Source organism: Notothenia rossii (genome assembly GCF_949606895.1).
Source record: "Notothenia rossii genome assembly, chromosome: 5".
Lineage (NCBI taxonomy): Eukaryota > Metazoa > Chordata > Actinopteri > Perciformes > Nototheniidae > Notothenia > Notothenia rossii.
In genome coordinates this window covers 33,960,369-33,983,966 of record NC_136903.1, presented here as the reverse complement: position 1 = coordinate 33,983,966, position 23,598 = coordinate 33,960,369, and the positions used below count along the sequence as shown (strand labels likewise).

The 23,598-nt window shown below is 40.2% G+C and overlaps 1 protein-coding gene across 2 annotated transcripts in view; it reads right to left on the bottom strand.

Annotated features, from left to right (window-relative positions):
* LOC307038543 (uncharacterized protein) overlaps positions 1-23,598 on the bottom strand; it is a 176,274-nt gene that overhangs the window by 27,460 nt on the left and 125,216 nt on the right. For both annotated transcript variants that reach the window (XM_079680027.1, XM_079680028.1), the window contains exons 12-14: positions 20,743-20,933; positions 14,140-14,261; positions 1,857-2,111 (exon numbers count right to left, since the gene is read on the bottom strand). In XM_079680027.1, the coding sequence (XP_079536153.1) occupies positions 1,857-2,111; positions 14,140-14,261; positions 20,743-20,933 (568 nt within the window). The remainder of the gene's footprint in view (positions 1-1,856; positions 2,112-14,139; positions 14,262-20,742; positions 20,934-23,598) is intronic.

Here is a 23,598-nt window from a genome sequence, read left to right as displayed (position 1 = left end):
ACACACACACACACACACACACACACACACACACACACACACACACACACACACACACACACACACACACACACACACACACACACCATTAACCCATCAGAAAGACCTTCAGATGGTTCACATCACTGTGGTCCATCTTCTATTGGTGGTCAAACCCAGACATGACACGAGCCGATGATAATCAACTGTTTTGGTTGTTGTGGTTAAAATATGACATTAGGCAATGTAAAAGATTCATAACAGTAAAATGTTATGACTAGACAGAAATTATGTGTGGTAAGGTATTTACAAGTGTTTCTTCATCAACATTAAGGTGATGACAGAATTAAGAGGTTTTTCAAATAAGCATACCAATAAAAAAAGCTTTTTGTTTTAAGTGTGAGAATATTTCTTAACATTGTGTGTTTCCTACTACACAGGTTTCAGGAATCATTGCACATATTTTGGTCAAACAACATACAGCGGGTTCCTATTACATTTTTTTAATAACTGTATTACAATTTATCAGCTATACAAAATGTTTGGCGATCAGCACTTATTTGCCTCTTCACTACCATGACATCTTTCAGAAAAATCTGGAATTACGGGAGAAAGTTGGGGTAAATTAGAAACTTAAAGACACTTAATTTGGGTTACCTATATTATTTTAAACATTAAGGTTTTCAGAATTATCGCAAGCTTTAATGTGTTACCCTCAACAGTCCTTATTTATATATGTTATTATTAATGTTTTACTTTTGGTTTTGTATACTGGCATGTGTTGCTGTAAGATGTATCGTTATATATTTAATGAAATTCGATATATTGCAGTTTGTTGTGCTCTGCTGAAATGGTACGGTACAAATGTGAGAGAAGAAGAAAGAAAGAAATACATTTGCAAAAATAAATAAATACACAAACAAAAAAGCAAAACAATAAATAATCCTATTTCCCTTACTTGGTACTCGAAAAGGAAAAACAAAGGTTCCTCTTACAGCTTTTGCATTGAACAGTGAAAAGAGGTTTGATTTGGGGTGCTACTGTCTGTACAATAAGCACACTTCCTACAAGCCTCAAACCAGGTTAACAGGCTTACAAGTTACTGTGTTGATAGTCTGAAACCTGAGCTGCTATGTGATGTGCTCTGCTCACCACATTTATCATGAGCTTGACCACAGCCTTCTTTTATATCCGTCATCTGTGAATAAAAGGGCTTATTTTGGTAGTTTTGATCCTGTCAATTACTTGAAAAGATCCCTGTCTTACTTCCTACAACCTGAATTCAGCAATTTAACCCATATATGTTAGTGTAGGATGTGACTATCTACAGGCATGGCTTAATTGGACTGATTCTGATTAGTCAATTTGGTCAATTTTTGTTAGCAGAAAGGTGCAAAGGACACTCCCATTAAGGGACTATGGGCAATCTTATCAATCTGCAGAAAGAATTGCGGTCATCAGCTTTGTCCAAACACACATTAGTTTTCCTCCATAAAAAAAAAAGTAGTTTACTTTTTGAATCTTCATTTTTATATTTAAGGGGAGTGTGAAACCTTGGATTAATGATGGCTTGCCTGTCCCAGGTAACGGAAAAGAGAGCAAGAACAAGGAAACGAGAGAAGGAAAGAGGTAAAAAGACTGGACCACAGAAATCAGCAGAAGGCGGCCAACAGGAAGTAAACACTGAAGGGAACATGGTATGGACTCTGGCAGTGTATTTAATAAACGTGATTATGTGCAGCAAGCTGGTCATTATAGAAAAGGGAACCGCAAGAGGGTGATATAAAATGACCGGCTTGCTGCATATGATCCCTTATGTAACATACATACTGGGCAGAACAGTCAAAGGTCTGAATTGACTATGAAGTGGTTCTTACTTGATGAGAGCTGTCCTGGGTGTGTCTTTCTGCTGATCCCCACTCTGAGCACCATTGGATGATGGAGGACCCGGAGAAGATGGAGGTAGGGTGGAGGAACAGGAGGAGGGATGGGTCTGTCTCAGCGGGCTCCTGCTGTTTAGCAGAAGATTGAGGGACTTGACTCTCATAGGATTTTTAAGGCTGTGGTTGCTCCGGCGACCGGCCCCCTTGCCAACGGGTCCTGTAGATGTCCTCCTGAAGGTTTGCTCGGATCTGGAAATAAACTCCCAGTTTTAGTCGTAGGCCTAAGTAACTTTCCTAATGGCTGTTTTTTTTACTGTCAGTTGATTTCTTCTTATTTATCAGGAGCAAAATGGCTACTGCTAAGAGTGTGGCTGAGGTTCCTGTCCAAAGCAAGAAACAGCTGTATAAATCGTAAAGAATTAGAAACCCCAATGTTATTGTTCTGATAAAAGCAGAGTAAAACAACTGGCAGTTTTAAGTAGTTTTATAAGTACGCAGGTTTTGTTAATTACTGATCTATTTACTAGAAATAATGTTTTTTTATGACTTCCCTCTTTACCTTCTTTTCTTGCTGGGAAATGTAGAATTCTCTATAACTTAAAAATGGCCTCATATTTAAGCAAAATCGGCCCACCAGCATTGAAAATGCCTGAAATGGATTAAGTATCCTTAATAACCCTTAAAAAAAAATTACTCCAATATAGTCCAATCAACCGAGCCGTTGTTGAAATATTGTTCATATAGGTGGTTATGCTAATTCAGCAAATTCACCCAACATACGAAAGGTAGCCTCCACCAGTTTCTAAACCCTTCTAAAACAAAACTTGCTCAACAATTCCATGCTGGCAATTTGACTTAAATGACAAAGGATAAATCATTTCAAAAAGACAGAGTGCCAGCTTGGAAAGAGCAGAAATACATATATATTGGTCGTAAAACATGAAAGAGTATAGTAAAATGATCCTTGGGGGACTTTAATGTCGTATGTCTGGAAAGAGCATAACAAGACATATTTGGAGTCCTTATGTAAAGACATTGGATATTAGCTATCTAAGTATCTGAGTGTATAGAGAGTATTTCAACCTGCTGAGGCAGGCAGGAGGGCAGGGGGAATTCTGAACGAAGCAGAAGCCACGAAAGAGCACAGAGCATTCCTCCTCTTGCTCACTCCATGTTTTGTCTGCCAGTTTCTTAACACATTCAACATGTCTGACAATAATTCTAACGGAGACAAAAGCAGAAGATGCTCAGACAATACAGTACAGCAAGAGATATGTCACACGGCTATGGTATAATGTCAAGTGGCCGTGGTATTCAAGCATAATGACCCTTAAGCTCAGTGAGGCCTGAACTTTGACCCCTCAGGATCCACTTAGCACAAACTCATATGATCCAAGTCCTCACCAGGGGATTCAATTGTATGCTTCACTTCACAGTTCTCATTAGTACTGCTTTCTTTTGATCACCACCAGCTGGGCGTAAACAAGTAGGTCTTAACTCTAACGTCCGGCTTAGCTACGTCCGACTTAGTGATTCGAATTTACACCGAGTGCACCAAGCCTGACTAGTCTAGGTCGTAGCTGCGCCTGGTCTTAAGATGCGCGTCCACGTGAATACACGCAAAACAGTAATTGTTGCCAAGCAACACACGTCTACATAATGTAACACTCAAACTCCTCTATTCAGAGCAAGCTAAGACTTGGATAACGAAGTCATGGATAACGGAAACCAAAAAAAGAGAAAAAGAAAGAGGGATTTTACAGAGCTACAGCGTGAACTGGTGGAGAAAGAGATCGTTCGTGTGCAGGTTGAGACTGCAAAACTGAGAGCGGAACATGGCAACATTGAGCTGGAGAAGACTCAAAATTATAATTCTTAAGAATCAGCCAAGAATCACTGAAGAAGACAATTTGTCATTCACCATTCTCTAATCATATTTGTTGTACTTGTTTTTATCTCAATTTCATGTTAATATTTCTCCAAATGTTGTTATCTAATGTTCTTGTGTGTGCTTTTTGAATAATAGGCTATAAAACGGCCTCATGAAAATATGTGGTCACAATGGGAGCTTATTGAAATGCAATTGCAAAAAAACACGTTCATATTACAAATATACAGGGCTATATGTTGTTTATTATGTGATTGTGGTTAAGTCATCCACCGATATCTTCAAGGATACCAGGAGGATTTTGCTGCTTCTTCTTGTGTTGGTAAGTGAATATAATTCACGGCGCTGGAGAGCCAAGGAAACTTGTCTAATAGCCCGACATGCAGTTGTGCGATGAACATTAATCATGTTTTAAGTTACTATGGATACTAGTCTCTCTTTCCGATTTACGCCTGCTCCATACTAGGCGTAAAAGTTACACCCGGGCGCAACGCATACAGGGCTTAAGTCTAAGTGGTGCACTAGTCACAACTTTAGTTTGGTCTTAACCTTCGGTTCTATGTCGGACATAGAGTTACGCCCAGCTGGTGCACTCCACTCCAGGGGCCAAATGTTGTGTGATCAATGGGGCTCTTTCCATAAAGCTGCATAAAGCTGTAAGACATATTCAAATAGAAGACACTAAGGTCGGGTGATTACAAAAAGCCTTTTGAACTAAAGGGCAAAGCCAGTTTTATTATGTAGTCCATGTCTGAAATTAAAGCTGTCTCTGTTTTTACATCTTGTGATGAATGTCCTAGTGTTTAATATCATTGTGTAAGCTAAGTTTATTTTGAATTTTATTTTGTACATTTCTGAAAAGTGTCTTTGAGTAAAAGCACTTGATGAATAAAATGTATTATATTATTATTATCTAATGTATTTCTCTTCCACCTGCATTTAGTGTTCCACCTCTCACTCACTTGTCCAGGTGTCATTGTTTGGATGTTCTCTTGGTAAGGCGACATGTGTTCTGTCCACTTACATCCTTCACCACAAGTTGGCACCCAATTATAATAATCCTCTTGGTGACCCCCGACGACCCCCAGTCTGGTTAAAACAACCTAAACCACTACACACAAAGGCTAATTCTGTGAGGAATGACGAGTATGCTTGAAACATGCTTGTATACACGTGCATGTATACGCATGGAGGGAAAGGCGCTCACACACACAGAACGCTAACACGTGAGTGACAGCCTTTTGTTTGGAGCGGTGTGCCTGTCAACATGACGATGAGAGGATTAGGAGACTCTTGTGAAATACTGAGTGCTGCTGAAGGACCAGCTGCTTTATTACAAAGAACAATACCTGAAGACATGGTGGAAATGTACAATTTTCTATTGGTGAAATTAGTTCTACATGAGGTGCAGATGTCACAAAAAGAGTAACTGACTATACTTAAATAGATTGAGCATAAGGGTAGATGGGAGGACAGTCTGGAGCAGTGTTTCTAGGCTGAATAGGTTTGGAGGCTTGAATATCTCAATGTCTTGTAAAGTCCTTGTAAATGTTTTCAATAAAATATATCTCGAGTGAGCCACACTGGACAAGATGTCTGCGTTATCCCTGTATTCTCTATAGCGAAAAGCATAAAACACAGATATTGATCTTAAGGAGGCAGTAGCGCACCTTCACTAAAAGGTTATGAGCCATACAGGTCAATAGAGAGGCGAAGTCACGCCCATCTACTTCCGTCCCATGGGACTTTATTTCGGAAAAAATTATGTATTGAAGTCAATGGGGAGAGAAAGATTATCTTTCGATTCCATTTTGAATTGTGCCACGATGGGCAGAGGGAATTCTTTGTGTTAAGAGTTACAGTATAGGCCTGTGTGTAATATTTATTTATTTGGCCTTATGCACGAGTCTATTGAAGTGACTTCAATAAAACAAATCTACAAGCCTTAATTAAGTTATACTTAATATAGGCTTCGTCTCAATCTATTTAAGCTCAGTAACAAGATCATATTTGAACAGAATTTGTCCTATTTGTCAGGGTCATTTTCATCTTCCCGAACATGTTGACTGGCACCAAATATTAACGGCAACGTGGTCTGAAGGCTGACACAGTATTTGAGGAACAGTTTAAGTCAATAGCTTGTCATTACCAGTGTTCTTTCACTGTGCACAGTAACCTACAGTTAAAAACGAAGTTTTGGACATGTATGCTCAACTCAGTGTCCTGCACATTTGTTAAATTGTTATTTGTTTTTACAGGGTATATGCAGGAATCCTGAAGTCAAATTTAAAACCTTTTAAGACCTTTTTTAAGACCCTTTCCATACATATTAAGACCTCATCGCAACTTTGAGTTCTAACCGGTTACATTGGCAACACACTTTAATATATTGATTGTAAGATAGCAAAACTGAACAGAGTGCAGACAGACTACTGAAGCCTCCTTTCCACATGAACTTCCACCTCTCTGTGAAGGTCAGGTTTAATGCAGTATGCTGCTTTTTTGCTTCTGTAGACTCTGTGCTCTTTCATTCCAGTAAAACTCCTCAGAAACCATTAGAAACCAATAACCAAAACAATTGACAAAACTTTGAACTATGAAATATGTTAAACTTTGGTGAGCTTCAGCGGGGTAATGCCATATAGGAGCTCCCTCACAAATACCCAGGGGTTAAATTGGGCTGGGGCTGTCCGGGGCAAAGCCCTGGCACATAGGACGATGCTCTGAACCCTCACACATTTGTCATATGTTTACAAAAAAGGATATATATGTTAAGACTTTTCTCGTTCTTAATATAGACTATATTTAGGGTCTATATGTGTTGACTTTACTTTAAAATAGCAGATCTCTGTGACCGGATATAGTTTGGCTTAGACTCGGCCCCACAAGGACGCATACTAGGGGTTTCACCAACTAATCGACTAGTCGACTAGTCGACTACCTTTACCACTAGTCGGTGCTGTAGGCCCTAGTCGACTAGTCGTGGAAACAAATGGAGGTAAACGAGGTGCTGCAAAATGCTACAAAACACGTCCGACATTCTTATGTATGGCAGTACTTCAACTAAGATGTAACCAACTCCACAGTGAAGTGTCAGTTGTGTACAGCTGTACTGAAGTACAATACAAATGCATCTGCTATGCGCAACCATCTGAAGATGAAACACCCGCTGCCGACAGCTAGCACTAGCAGTAATGCTAGCACCAGTGAGCAACGGACCGGCGTCAGCACTGAACAGAGGCAAACGAACAGCAAGAAAACACGGGTCAACAGTGATGAGGATGATGAGCTACGGGATTACTGCCAGCGGACACCGCATATCCCCACAATGGATAATCCACTGGAGTGGTGGGCAGAAAACGTGCACCGCTTCCCCCGCTTTCGAGGAGCTACCTGGCTATTCCAGCCACAAGCACCCCGAGTGAGAGGGTTTTTTCCCTGGCAGGCAACACTGTCACCCGAAAGCGGTCAAGCCTCCTTCCCTCACATGTCGATGCGTTGGTGTTCAAACCAAAAATATGGAAAGGTGGACGTTATCGTGGAGGACAGCGAAGTGTTGCGCAATGCGCTGTTGCGCACTGGATTTACGTGGCATTTATGTAAACAAGAGTTTTTTGCTGTCGATTTTGGTGAGTCCAGTGTTTGTTATTTACTCAGCCATGTAAAACAAATTAAAATGCAGTTTTTAATGTGACTGTATGAGTTCCAATAGAAAATACAGTTGTAAACCTCTCTTTGTGTGTCTCTATTATGACGTAACGACTAGTCGACTAGTATTTTGAAAAACTAGTCGACTAGTAAATATTGGTAGTTGTGAAACCCCTAACGCATACGGTAAAACGCATACGCAAGCGCAAAAAAGGCTTCCGTTCACACGCATTCGATTCATTAACGTGTCCGTTCACACTAGACCGCTGGAAATGCTGGAAACGATGTAGTACATGTGTCAGGCCTGTAAGTTGCGCTGCTGCCGCCCGAAATACACCAAAAGCAGCGAAGAAGACCCCGGAGCATGGTTGCCCTTCTGTTTATTCTCCGCGGTGGACGGCGTGTTCTCCTGCTGTATCTCTTTGGTAGTCCACCAGCAGATGAAAAACACCCACCTCTCCGCCTCTCCCAAGGAACGAGGGGACCGTGCGGCAGTTTCCGTAAAAAAAATGTTCCGCCGGTCAACATGTCCGTTAAAGTTTAAATCTTCCGTACAAAATTAGAAAAGTGCCGGTCAGAGGTCTTCTTTGTTATTTATTGAGCTTTAAAACAAATTGATAACGACTCTGTTCTCCGTATTATAATATAATAATATTTAATAAACGGTGACTGCCTCTCTTTTCCTCCCCCTCTTCTGACAGCCCAGCAGCAGCAGGAGACGTGGGGAGAGGGAGGCGGGCTATTTCATCGTTATCAGAAAATGATCATATAGGGCACACACGGAGCCGTTGGACCCCCAGAGCGTTGCGTATGCTGGTCTACCCACCTTGGGACCCGTTACCGTAGTCGTTTAGTTCCCCCCCCCCCCACACAGAGCGGAGCAAGGCAACAAAACTTAAAATAATAAGCAGCATTTTACGGCGCGCTATGCATGGAGCCGCCTTGGGGGGTTTCCCGACATGTCGTTTCATTAAATTAAAGGGTGTTTCATGTTGTCGTTGCTGTGAACTTTCTTAATACCTTGGAAAATGCCGTTTAATACTTTTTAATAGCCTTAAGTTTCGCTAAATTGATTTATCAACTTTTAATACTTTTTAAGACCCCGCGGACACCCTGTTTTATGAATGTGCAAGCTCATTTGTGTGCCCACTGTCAGTGAAGTATTGCAAAATTCCCTTAAAGATTAAAAGACTAGCTTAGAACTGTTATCCCAGAAAAACGCAGAAAAACAGGCATGTCTTTGAGGCCCCGCCCCCGCACGCAGATGAGAGAGAGAGATCTCTTTTATATTGAAAGTTAGAAACGGAGATGGTTAGATAAAATGTGCAAGATAACGTTTATGTAGCATTTATTTATTGTCGAAATGATGGCATTTCATAACGGGATCAAATCAAAGTGAATGGCCTGCTGCTGCTGAATGCATGGGGCAAGTGACTGGAACAAGTTTTAAAAGTTATTACATCGTTTCAGATAATAAATAATAATGATAATTCATTCTATTTAGGGGCGCCTTTCAAAGCACCCAAGGATAGTGACAGCAAAATGAAGCTTTGAATGAAGCGTCGAACCACTTGGACAATTGTGTCGGAAATAGGTTCATTTCTCGACCTCTCCTGGCGAAGTGCTGGGCTGCAGTGGGTTTAACGCATCTTTGCCTTGAAAAATATTCGATACACACACACACACACACACTAAGACTGAATATCATGTTCTATTTGCAATTAAAGATTGATAATAGTGTGTATTGGGTTATTGAGAAGAGACTAGAGAGTGCTTGACATTTATTTGGGCGGAGAGGGCCTTTTATCAGTTATTAAAGTATTAAAGTTGAAAAGCAATGATTAAAAGTTGAACTATTCCGAGCTTTGAACCAGCTGCGCGGAGGATATCGCCGCATCCTGGCCGCCGGCTCTATCCACTGGGCTATCAATTCCTTAGACCATCGAAGTGTTTTTATATTACTCATTGTCTTTTTGTTCACAACTTCTCCACATTTCGAAGTGTTTCACGAGCCAGAACGACCTATTTTTCTTCCTGGCTTGCTCTATAATGATCCAATTCAAATGCAATGCCAACAACAACTCAACAGCAACAATGCAAACTACGACAACAACCCACACATTGCGCATTGTTTAGAGCGGTTATAAAGTGTTGAAGCGCTCAAATTTGAAACCGTTTCAACCTGTCACCTGTCAGAATAGAGACGAGGCAGTGCATTGAATCACCTGATTGGACGGCGAACCAGTGAGTTGATTCATTCAGGAAATGAAGCAGTTGCTGGTTCGGACGTCACATGTCACGTGATTTGAAGCAGTTGCTGCTTCGGACGTCACATGTCACGTGATTTGAAGCAAGCTTCGAAGCACTGCTTCTATGGAATAGGAAGTCCAGGGTTGAAGCTCCGTTCGAAGCTTCAGTGTCAAACTGCCATCACTACCCAAGGACACCTTACAACTCATAACATATTCCAAGGAAAGGTTTTAAGACAGTACAAAGAATGCAGTCTGGGTGATGTTTTTTTATGTGGGGTGCAGATGAGAGAGCTGTCCAGAATGACACCAAGATGTTGTGTTTGAGTTCTTGATAAGCCATTAAAACAGTAAAATAAGTGTCTCCTGTTCACCAAAACATACCCATCTGTTATGGAAAAATAAAGTATTCTAAAAGTGATCTGAATGTGTTACTTTTTGAAGACACGTAACTGTAACTGTATTTTGATTACTTTCAGGGCATGTATTCAGTCAACAACTTCAAAATTCTGGGCTACAGTGGGGCAAAAAAGTATTTAGTCAGCCACCAATTGTGCAAGTTCTCCCACTTAAAAAGATGAGAGGCCTGTAATTTTCATCCGAGGTATACCTCAGCTATGAGAGACAAAAAAAAAAAATCCAGAAAATCACATTGTCTGATTTTTTAAGAATTTATTTGCAAATTATGGTGGAAAATAAATATTTGGTCAATAACAAAGTTCATCTCAATACTTTGTTATATACCCGTTGTTGGCAATGACAGAGGTCAAACGTTTTCTGTAAGTCTTCACAAGGTTTTCACACACTGTTGCTGGTATTTTGGCCCATTCCTCCATGCAGATCTCCTCTAGAGCAGTGACGTTTTGGGGCTGTCGCTGGCCAACACAGACTTTCAACTCCCTCCAAAGATTTTCTATGGGGTTGATATCTGGAGACTGGCTTGGCCACTCCAGGACCTTGAAATGCTTCTTACGAAGCTACTCCTTCGTTGCCCGGGCGGTGTGTTTGGGATCATTGTCATGCTGAAAGACCCAGCCACGTTTCAGCTTCAATGCCCTTGCTGATGGAAGGAGGTTGCCACTCAAAATCTCACGATACATGGCCCCATTCATTCTTTCCTTTACAAGGATCAGTCGTCCTGGTCCCTTTGCAGAAAAACAGCTCCAAAGCATGATGTTTCCACCCCCATGTTTCACAGTAGGTATGGTGTTCTTTGGATGCAACTCAGCATTCTTTCTCCTCCAAACCCGTCTAGTGGAGTTTTTACCAAAAAGTTATATTTTGGTTTCATCTGACCATATGACATTCTCCCAATCCTCTTCTGGATCATCTAAATGCTCTCTAGCAAACTTCAGACGGGCCTTGACATGTACTGGCTTAAGCAGGGGGGCACGTCTGGCACTGCAGGATTTGAGTCCCTGGCAGCGTAGGGTGTTACTGATGGTAGCCTTTGTTACTTTGGTCCCAGCTCTCTGCAGGTCATTGACTAGGTCCCCCCGTGTGGTTCTGGGATTTTTGCTCACCGTTCTTGTGATCATTTTGACCCCACGGGGTGAGATCTTGCGTGGAGCCCCAGATCGAGGGAGATTATCAGTGGTCTTGTATGTCTTCCATTTTCTAATAATTGCTCCCACAGTTGATTTCTTCACACCAAGCTGCTTACCTATTGCAGATTCAGTCTACCCAGCCTGGTGCAGGTCTACAATTTTGTTTCTGGTGTCCTTTGACAGCTCTTTGGTCTTGGCCATAGTGGAGTTTGGAGTGTGACTGTTTGAGGTTGTGGACAGGTGTCTTTTATACTGATAACGAGTTCAAACCGGTGCCATTAATACAGTTAACAAGTGGAGGACAGAGGAGGCTCTTAAAGAAGAAGTTAAAGGTCTGTGAGAGCCAGAAATCTTGTTTGTTTGTAGGTGACCAAATACTTATTTTACCGACGAATTTACCAATTAATTCATTAAAAATCCTACAATGTGATTTCCTGGATTCTTTCCCCCCATTCTGTCTCTCATAGTTGAAGTGTAACTAGGATGAAAATTACAGGCCTCTCATCTTTTTGAGTGGGAGAACTTGCACAATTGGTGGCTGACTAAATACTTTTTTGCCCCACTGTATATAAAAATCGCTGGCCCACGATAGTGTCTATTGGATACATTTTGGCCCTTGGACAAATGTAGTTGGTGATCCCTGCTCTATATGCTCCCCCTTGGCAAAATCATTAGTCGCCACAACCTTCAATTTCACTGCTACGCCAATGACATCCAACTTTATATCTCAACAAAAACCATCACCCCCACAACACACTCCACTCTCACCAACTGTCTCTCAGAAATAAAAGCATGGATGCAAACAAACTATCTCCAACTGAACAGTGCCAAATCAGACCTCATCGGCCCCCCATCCCATACCAAAGCCATCCAGAATGTCAACTTCACCATTGACAGCAACACTCCCCCCCCCCCCTCACATCCGCAACCTCGGAGTCATCTTCGACAGTCAGCTCAAATTCAACCACCACATCAATCATATCACCAGGACTGCCTTTTTCCACCTCAAAAACATTACCCGTCTCCACCCATCACTCTCCTCCTCAGCTGCTGAAACCCTGATTCATCACTTCACGACTCGACTACTGCAATAGCATCCTCTTCGGCAGTGATTTTCAAATGGGGGTACACGGACCCCTAGGGGTACGCTGGGGTACTGCAGAGGGTACGTGAGATAAAATAAATAAAATATTCCTAAGAACCACCAAGGGGGTCCTCATATAAACATGTCAAATGTGTGTATTGTATTTTGTAGTTTTTTTTATTTATGAAATGTATCATTTTCTTCATTGGTGTATTAAACATATATTACTTGAATTGAAAAACTCCTTGGAAAAATCTGTTTTAATTTTTTTTCGTTATCATAAAGATGAAAATATCCTTAGTTTGTTGTAATTCATGCATGAAGGAGTTCATAAATCACACACTGATGGAACATCACTACATTGTAATTATTTATATAGGCTTTTTCTATCCAAAATGTTCGGGGTCGGTCAGGGGGTTGGGTACTTGGCTGAGAAAATGTTTCAAAGGGGGTACATTATTGAAAAAAGATTGAGAACCACTGATCTACGGCATGCCATCCAACCTCCTCAATAAACTCCAACATATCCAAAACTCTGCTGCCCGCCTCCTCACCCACACCGGCTCTAGAGACCACATCACTCCCGTCCTCCAGAACCTCCACTGGCTCCCCGTCCGTCAAAGAATCAACTTCAAAGCCCTGCTCACAAAGCCTTCAACAATCAGGCCCCCCCCTACCTCACAGACCTGCTACACCACAACACCCCCTTCCCGCTGCCTCCGCTCATCAGAAGCCAACCTCCTATCCATCCCCACCGGCATCAAGCACCGGACCTGGGGGGACAGAGCCTTCTCCGTCGCTGCCCCCTCCCTCTGGAACTGACTCCCCCCAACCTATCAGAGACTGCACTGACCTCACCACCTTCAAAAAAACTCACATGTTCAATGTGAAAAGTGACCATAGATAGATTACTTCAGTTGCAATTTGGTGCTATATATAAACAGTATATATAAAAAAAGAAACAACTTGAATTTCAGGGGGGGGGTGCGGGGCTCCGTTGGCGGGGCGCTGCCAATGGTAGGGGAAAAACTGCCCTATGTGATTGCCCAAGGCTACTGCCTTTTTGGAAGGTGGTATTACAAAACCTTGAAGGGTGGCTCAGAAAACCTCTACCAGAATCGCCACAGCTGTTTGCTGGGGGACAAATCTCTTGTGACACCAGACCTTACTAAAGCAGAATTTAGACTGAAGTTAACAGGTTTTATTGTAGCTGCCAGGCTTATTCTGCGCAACTGGAAGAGCCCACATAAGCCAGAGTTTACAGAATGGCTTAAACTCATGACAGAGACTGCGGCCTTTGAAATTATGATCGCCAGGGTAAATAATGTCCCAAGAAAATCTAATGGAGTGTGGCACATCATCTTGGCCTATATCATAAGGCGCACTGTCTTAGGGAGGGACAGGAAGTATATTTGTATATGTGTACATGTACATGTGCGTGTATATGATGTATTTGTTGTAAATGTGTATCTATATGCTTTACGTTGATGTTTGAATGGGTGCGCAGGTGTATGTAGGCATGTGTGTGTGAGAGAATAATTGGGGTGCCGGGGGGTATGCTGCCTGTATATGTTTGTTCTGCATTTATGTATAAAATGTGAAAAACACAATACAAATCTTAATAAAAAAAAAAGACTAGCTTATTAAATAAGCACAATAAAATGAAGAGAAATATTATTTGATGCATTTTAATCTATAGCATTTCCAGCAATATCATGCTTGCTATACATTCAGAGGTTCACACCTGGCAGTAACCTAATACACAGTAAAAGGTACAAAAACAAACAGTTCAGGAAAGATCTGCCACATATGAGTGCAGGCATCTCATGTTTGTGTGCCATGTTTAACCTCCTGTCCTCACCTGTCAGTGTTTCCAGCTGTATCTGTCACAGTGACAGGGGCCACAGTGACATCACCACTGCCCTCCTGCACCTCCGTCTGCTGAGCCCTTCCTCGGTGTTGGCTCTGCCTCTTGGCTCTCATCTGAAAGAAGAAAAACAAAGAAATATATGATGATTGGGTGCTTCATCACAGTAAAGAGGTACGACTCCTCTCGCTCTGGAGCTACAGTCCCCTCCCTCATTATTCTGTTTGGTTAACCAGCATCAACAATGCACTGCTGAAATGATGTGTTTTCATCAGGCTTTGAACTTAGCCCATTGTGTGTGTGTGTGTGTGTGTGTGTGTGTGTGTGTGTGTGTGTGTGTGTGTGTGTGTGTGTGTGTAGACTAGCACTCGAGGCTGAGCCTGATGTTTCTTTCAATCCAAGATGCTTTCTATGAAAAGAACGTGTTTGAATAATAATGTCTTTGTATTATTATTATTATTATTATTATTATTATTATTATTATTATTATTATTCCTACTGTGGGTTTTAGTTCCCTCTAGTTATCATATTAATCTGATTATGGCTTTTATTTTGAAAGGCAAGAATGGAAAAAGGGAGACTGTAATGTGCTGCTGCTGCTGCCATTGACAATGTGTAAGCAATAAACAGTTTGCCATCTAGGTTCAGATACCCGACTAGGCGGAAGCACTTCCCTCAGCATGGCAAACCGCTAACATTTTTCGCAAAGTGCACAGAGTTCAAAAGTTGGATGTGCAACCAATCAGAAAACAGTTTTATGAATGGCGCAAGCTAGCGAGTAGGTAAGCATAGAAACAAAACTGACCAGATGTTTTGAAAGAGAGACTCTGCAACCTACAAACTAAAGATCAAATCAAATCAAAGTTTGGTAAATACAGGGTTCCTGCAGGTTTCACCAACTCAAATTTAAGACTGTTTAAGGCCTATTTCACAGCAAGAAAGTATGAAGGAAAATTGCTATGAAAGAAGAAATACGTACATGAAATGTATTCATGTTCAACATAAGAATGATGACTGAACATAACAGCATAACAGTACACAGAACTTTTTTAGCAGGTTAGACAAAATGTGTGTATGTGTGTGCGCGTGTGTGTGTGTAGTGCTAGGTCGTATACCTCCTGGGTTTTAGGCGGCGGAAGTGACGTAATCGTGGATGAGAAGTCGGCAACTTTTGTATTAAAAGTTTAATATTTACCATAAAGAGGAGAGTTCCGCTCACGCAAGTCTTGTCACAAATATGAGGTTCGTTAATGAATAATGAGATCATACTATATAACAACATTAACATCTGTGAAATATAGTTACATTTCAATAATAATGGTTTGATTATTAAATAATAACTTACAGTTCTTATTTGTGTTGCATTTGTGGATAAAACCCAAAGAACATTTAGGATATATATAAATACTGGTCAGATATCCACCAGATCTTTTAGTGATTTTTGTCTCTCTTGGAGAAATTAAATCGTATCAAATACAAAAGTTAATCTGAAACAAACTCAAATACCATAATGAAATTAATCCACAAATTATGATTGTTTAATTACAGTGGCGAGCCGTGACTTTCATACCTAGGCCCTCTGACCCCCACCCCTTCCCTCGAGTTATTACGTCACAGCGTATACTTCAGCGGAATATCAAAACAACGGCCCGGGGTGCAAAACGCATCAATGAAAGCGACCCTCTACCACAGAAAATAACTAGGGCTGTCAAACGATTACAATTTTTTATCAGATTAATCCCAGCTTAAAAATGTATTAATCATGATTAATCACCATTCGAACTATGTCCAAAATATGCCATTTCTTTATGTATATTGTTGTGGGAATGGAAAGATAAATGAAAGAAGGCGGATATATCCATTTAACATACAGTATGTATGTTTATTATAAAAATGTTCTGTTATTCAAAATGAAAGACAGCCCACACACCTATCAATCATTAATTCATTAAGTGTTGATTTCAACGGGGGAGTACTTCAGGAAAGTCGAGGGGGGGGGGCTATTGGAGTACTTCGTGACCATAGAGCGTGACCGTTGTGATCAGCTGTTTTAGCGCAGTTCTCCAGTGAAGGGGGGAGAAGTCTCCCTCAACAGCTGGTTGGCGTAGTTTTGGCACAATTCCAGAACGACGTTAACAGCAGCCCTGTCTGTGAACACGGAGACCGACTCTGTCGTCCGGTGATCTAACCGCCTTCTGGAAAAGCTTCACAAGTACGTCGGTACGCAAATGCGCTTTGTGACACAAGTGACGGTACGCATTTCAGATTACGCACATAACCTGCGTACCAGTTATGTGCACCCATGTACTACAGCAAAAGTATTCTCCGTCGGGACTTCCTGCAACAACACCACGCCGTTATCTTGATTCTGATTGGCCAGAAAACATTATCAAAGATGTTCTATTGAGAAGACGATCACTACGTGACAAAAGTTTTCAAAACCGTTTCTGGTTTTCGGTATTTCCAGACAAGTGGCGACTGAAATCAATCTTACTAACTGCTGTCTGTGCAATTCTCGGCGCGAGTTGGCGGACTTTATTTTGCTTACTTTAACATCATTTTTCATGGTGGGGCTAAGCCATTTCTTGGTATGGGTGTAGCCTACCCAAGCCATACCCTGGCGCTGCCACTGGTGGGATGTATGGGGCGGGCCATTCTAGACATGCGTTAAATATTTTAGCGCAATTAATTCAAAAAATTAATTAACGCCGTTAACGCGATAATTTTGACAGCATTAAAAATAACACCTGTAAATAACTCTATTTGTGTTCTTTGAAATTGAAAAGGATATTGCATTGTGTTTGTTACTTTCGTTGCAGTTGTATGTCTTAAGTGTAATTTGGCATGCTTTTATTTTGAAGGCGAGTTAACGCTGTTGACAGGAAGTTGTTGTTGCTATGGAAACAAGAAAAGTTTCACAGCGGGCGGAACTTGTCATGAAGTCCGCGATAATAACACCCACCCATTTAGAGGGAAGATATGATTTGTCAATTGTACTGTCATTTGACATTACTCTCTCGTTCAGTTACTATAGCTGGGCCCTCTGTGAATTCATAGCTGGACTATGGAGTCAGATTTGGGTCAATATTCTAGCGCGCAAAACAAGCTACTCACGAGCGGAAAATGTTCTTTTACACGCACATGAAATGACCCTCGCGCGCAGACAGCCCTCTTGCTCGCTCGCGGGAGTGTCAGCCTCACTCGCTCGCGGAGTCTGTCTGCGCGCGCGTGAAAAGTTTCTTACACTTTGGGGCGGAGCCACTGGACTTTGATTGACAGCTGCCAGGAAGCCCAGAGTTGCCAGGTTTGATAAATGCCTGAACTACCAAGAGCCGAGGAGTGATAGCAGCAATATCAGTTGGACGAGATTGAATGGTAAAGTTGTCCATAAAAAAATATTATATTCGTAAAGTGTACAGCTAATAAATGTATACAGTATATATATATATATATATATATATATATATATATATATATATATATATATATATATATATATATATATATATATATATATATCAATTAATTTGATATAAAAAAAATTACACATTAATTCGAGGAGTGTAATGCTTTTACAAACACTATAGTAATAATATGCATTCACTATGACACTATCATGATATTACTATACAGTAGGAGTGTTCTATAGTGTGTTCAAAAAACAACTACAGAAACGCTATATATTATACTATAGTAGTACTATTTACAATAATATAGTCTTAATACGGAAACACCAAAAAAAAACCTATAGTAGTACTTTTACAAAAACTATAGTAATAATATGCATTCACTATGACAATATCATGATATTACTAGGAGTGTTCTATAGTGTGTTTAAAAAACAACTATGAAACACTATATATATTATACTATATTTATACTATTTAAAATATAGGAATACAACAGATCTAGATACATAGTATTACTATTGAAATATTATAGGGCTACTATAGCTAATAAAATGGCACTACAGAAAAAACTATAGTAATACAATAGCAGGTAAAAAATACTACAGAACACTACAAACTGACTATAGGACACTATACAACTCTTACAGTATAGTAATACTATAGTTCATTTATAGTTCATTTCGTATGAGGTACGTACAGCAGACAGTAGCTAGCAGTTTTCGACAGATACAGCCCACTCAAAAATATATTGTTTTATATATATATATATGTATATATATATATATATATATATATATATATATACACAGTATATTAGCTGTACACTTTACGAATATAGGCCTAATGGTTTTTTATGGACATCTTGACCATTCAATCTCGTCCAACTGATATTGCTGCTGTCACTCCTCGGCTCTTGGTAGTTCAGGCATTTATCAAACCTGGCAACTCCAGGTTTCCTGTGCAGCTGTCAATCAAAGTCCAATGGCTCCGCCCCAAAGTGTCAGAAACTTTCACGCGCGCGCGCGCAGACAGACTCCGCGAGCGAGTGAGGCTGACACTCCCGCGAGCGAGCAAGAGGGCTGTCTCTGCTCGTGGGGGTTTAATCTGCGCGCGAGGGTCATTTCATGCGCGTGTAAAAGCACATTTTCCGCCCGTGAATAGCTTGTTTTGCGCGCTAGAATATTGACCCAAATCTGACTCCATATGGACCGCCTGGACATCCAACAGCTTCTCTCTTCACAGTAACTCGCAGAGACGAGCTTCTTTCATTTAACACTTCACATTCCAACAGAAACTGAATAGGCAGATTCGAAAGATTTATTTCTTTGGAAATGTTATTTTAAATACAATTAAATCAAGTTATTTAGGTAAAACTAATGAAAAATATAACAAAACATATACTGTATATAAAAATATATATTAAAAGAAATATAAAAAAATATATATATTTTTTTAATGTTTTTAAATATTATTTTGTGGAATATCTTACTGTTTAATTATAACTTAAATATTATAATAATGTTATACCTGGAAACACAAATACACAACCGAAAATAATACATTGAATAATGCTCGTTTCTTGTCCTGGGTGGCAGGTTACGTCACTAAAACCGTCACAGGTTACGTCACTAAAACCCAGGATGGGATCTAGAAACAAACGCTATTATTTATTTTCTATGTCCATTGACTTCCCATGGTTTTCAGCTTGTGTGTGTTTAAACTGGGATAGCAAAAAAAAAGCTTTTTACTTCCTTTCGCCTTGCTCATCAACATCTTCATCTTAAACTAAACTTAACAACTACTGCCTGTAACCTTGTAATGAGTGTAGAGATAGGAGTAGGGCTGGGTATCGTTAAGGTTTTAATGGTACTACTACTTTTATCGATACCGCTTATCGGTCTGGTCTTTTAACTGTACTTTTATTGGTTCTTTTGGAGAAAAAACTAAACAAATTGCGAACAAAACTAAAATTGCTCTTTATTTAAATTAAATAAATAATATTTCACATCAAAAGAAACAACAACGTTTTAAAAAATCATATTAAATAATCTGATGACAGAACTGTAAACAGAATAGCTGAAACGTTAAAATAAATAACTCGGTTACCTCTAATCATTAACCCATGTTTGTATAATTGAGTTAACTCCGTGTGTTGCTGCTAGCATACATAACACCTGAAGTGGAAACGTTACTCGTGGATGGGGCTACAGAGCTACTCGAAAGACAGTCGAACCCGGTGCATTCCTCCGTCTGAATGTGGTGCACTTTCGCTAAATGTTTAGACAAATTGCTCGTGTTACCGCCCTTACATGCTAAACTCTTATTGCACTTTAGGTAACGAGCATTGACCACATCGAGACGGGTAAAGTTTAACCACACCTCGGAGCGCGTTCTCTCCGCCATCTCCTCCGTGTGTGTGTGTGTGTGTGTGTGTGTTGCTGCATGCAGCAGCTGCGTGTGTGATAACTGCCCCGCCCCCTGGCAAGCAGGCGGGGGAGAGAGAGAGATCTCTCGTCTGGATTGTTAAATTACGCATTTTGCAGTCTTTTTGCATATTAGAAACGGAGTTTGCGACACTAAAACTGCAATATAATGTTTGGGTAGCAATAATCCATATGACATATTTTTTTCATGTCTCCAGTACCGATAAAAAGACCGATAACTTCGGAGCTTAACGGTACCAAGGTCTTTAATAATTCAGCCCCGGGGCCCGTTTAATACCGGGGCTCTTTACCCGTCCCTAGATATGAGAGTAATATCCATCTTCTCATCAAGCATAGGCAAGAAAGAGTGGACAGAGAAGAATACACGACATAAAGACTGTGCTACAAAGGCTTATGGTGTGACAACATTTATATTATTTAAAGTGCTGTCTATTCGCAACAAATTGATCTCTATAAAACCATCATTGAGATACATAATCATTATAAATCATTGATATAATTGGATAGTTCCCACTCCAATACAATATATTTCCAAAGGTAAACCTGAATCAACATTACCAAGGTGGACAGAAATAGAAACACAGTCACCTTATACTAAGAGAGGAATAGAATATGTTTGAGAATGATTTAGAGTATCCAGTTTTAATTTGCAAAGATTTAAAAAGGGGAAAAGGCTGCAGAGAAATAATTTGTAGTTATGAACAGGGTGCATAATGAATACATCTGTATTAACGAGGCTTTACCTGAGCTTGTGTTAGTGAAGCCGAGATGCGACCCTTGAACACTCGTCCAAGTGTAGAAGCTCGCTGTCTGGGCTTGGCCTGTGTTTGAGAAGTCTTCTCTTCAGCCTTCTGTCGTCCCATTGGGTCCAACAGGTACCGCTGGGCCACGCGCATCATCCTGCTCATTAGGGTTTTGGCTCCAGTGATTGAGTCTGTGGGTAAAAAAAGGGAACCAATATCATAAATGTTCCAGGAAATACATTTTGTTCTCCATTAGAAATCATCGAAGGCTTTCTTCTGGAGTAACGAGCCCAAAAAGAAGGGCTTGACAATTAATTGAAATGTTCTTGGAATCGCAAAAGGAACTTGAGACATATCCAAATCACAGACAGTGCAATATTTGTTGAATGTAAAAACTAAAATAGTAATAGAATTCAAATGTAATTCTGAAGTCCCATCAAATGAGCGGTATTGGACAGACTTCATAAAAAATCTATCCTTTAAAAAATAGCATGATCATTTTATTATATTTTTTAAAGATAAATGTGAATAATGATTAAAAAATGTTCGCTCCCTTTAATATAGTGGCTTATATCGCAATTGTAATATCAGTCAAAGTAACCCCAAAATAGCCCTTAAGAAAATGTCATGTAAGATTGCATGAACATGCTAAACTCCATCTTATTATAATCACACGTCTTGCAGACATCCAGAGCCGGAGGATCACTCAAAACCCTGGGGACAATGTGTGATGATACAGTGAGCAGTGGCATGTTGGAGTAACAAAGTCAGTTAATCATTCCATTACAGAGGGAAATGCCTTTGTGAATGCATGTGTGTTCTGGTGTGTGAATGTGTCCTTGTAATACACAAATTAATGTTATCAGTCACTCCCCATGTTTACTCAGGGGGCAGAATGAGCCTGCTTAGGCAAGCTGAGAACACAAAGACCCCCTTATCCAATGTAGCGTCAGTGTTTGTGTGCACACACTGAAACTGTATCCCATGTTCAGTAAGGAGAGCAAGACTTTTCGACAATTTGTGAGCACTTTTTACTTTGCATGAGGAATTGAAAATTGCTTTAACATTTTAATATCATGGCAAATCTTTGACTTATTTATTATACATTATAATAATTTCAATTTTCTTCCGTTTTCAACTTCATTGAGGTATACTACTTAAACTACTTATGTGTTGTGTATTTGCTTTCTAGAGCAAGAGTAATTAGTGCTTTTACCTGAATGTGGTCATTTTCCTCGGGATGAGTAGCTTACGGTATACAATTTGTTAAAATAACGCAAGCTCATTACATTATAATTGCCTTGTGTTTTCATTTTCTAAATCAGAATCAGAAGTCCTTTATTCATCCCACAGGGGGGGCATTTACAATGTTACAGCAAAGTCTGTTTAACTCTGTCTGTTTAATGTTTATTTGTCAAGAGACGAAAATGTGTTCGAAATAAGGACCAAATCTAAAATGCCAAGAACTGGGTAAGAGGACACATTTGAGTTCTGCTCATCGGTTCCTAAACATTCAAATTGGCGCTATCTCTGTTCTGCATGACCAAGCTCAGGGAAATACATTTTGGTTTTTTTCTGTCCAATGGCCATTTTTTATATAAGGCTATACAATTAAATGCTATTGATATATTGAAATAGCCCCATTTTTATTAAATCATATTACTCAATGACAGCATACAATATGAGCAAAGTCTAAAAAAACATAAACCACTATGTTAACCATAGTCTATCCAAATTCTGTGATAATCAAACTTTTGAATGAAAAAGATATGGTTAAAAGCCGAGCACTATATACTTACTAGATAGTTGAATTTACAATTGAGTTTGAAGAGTTTTGAGTAGGGATGGGTACCGTTAACCGGTACTAAGTCAATACCGGTACCTGATTGGACGGTATCGGTATACCGTTAAGCCGCTGGACAAACTGTGCATTTGTCGGTATATGTGTTTCGTCTACTTCCTTAGTTTAACTTTAAACTATTCTGGTTGGTTGGGAACCCTCATCCCGTGTGATGTATCCGGTTTGAGACCCCTCTGATTGGCCACTGTAAATGCCACTCGTCATCTCTCTCAACAGCGCTCTTATTATTGTTGTGAGACTCCCGCAGGCATGGCGGACAGAGCGAAGCGATCGAAGGTCTGGGCAAGGGCGCCAGAAGCGGGGGGGCCAGGGGGCCATTGGCCCCCCCACTTTTCAGCCCTGCCCCACATTTTCGCAGCAGCAGATGCCGTGGAAAACTGTACAAATCCCTTTTCAATAATTCTCCTAAAGTCGCATCTAAAACGCGATCTGATCTAGCTGTGTATATTTTTGTTATTTTTGATTGTTATATTCAATCTCACTAGCTACAGGCATGTTTGAAGCTTGTAAAGGGAAGATGACAGCTCTCACTCGCCACTCTGCTGTTCCTCAGCGCCGCTCCCCCTCCCTCCCGCTGAAATTATGAATGAACGGTATATAGTAATCATAGATAACACGGCAGGGTCCGTTACAGTTTGTTTTTATCTGATTTCAAATAAGCAAATTCTTGGCTTTCAGAATATTAAACTTGTTTCGGCAAATTCAGATGATAAATAGGCCTACAAATTTGAAGCTTGTAACGGCATAATTACAAGCGGAGAACGGAGTAATTTAACGTCACTGCAGGCATAACAACAGGTGTTTCTCTTGAGTGTTTTCCCCGGGAAACAAACACAATACACACAAACGCAAAAATACACAAACACACACGTATATACACGCGGCGCGGAACACTGTACAAATCCCGTTTCAATAATTCCCCACTACTCTAAAGTCGCATCTAAAACGCGATCTGATCTAGCTGTGTATATTTTGTTCTTTTTTATTGTTATATA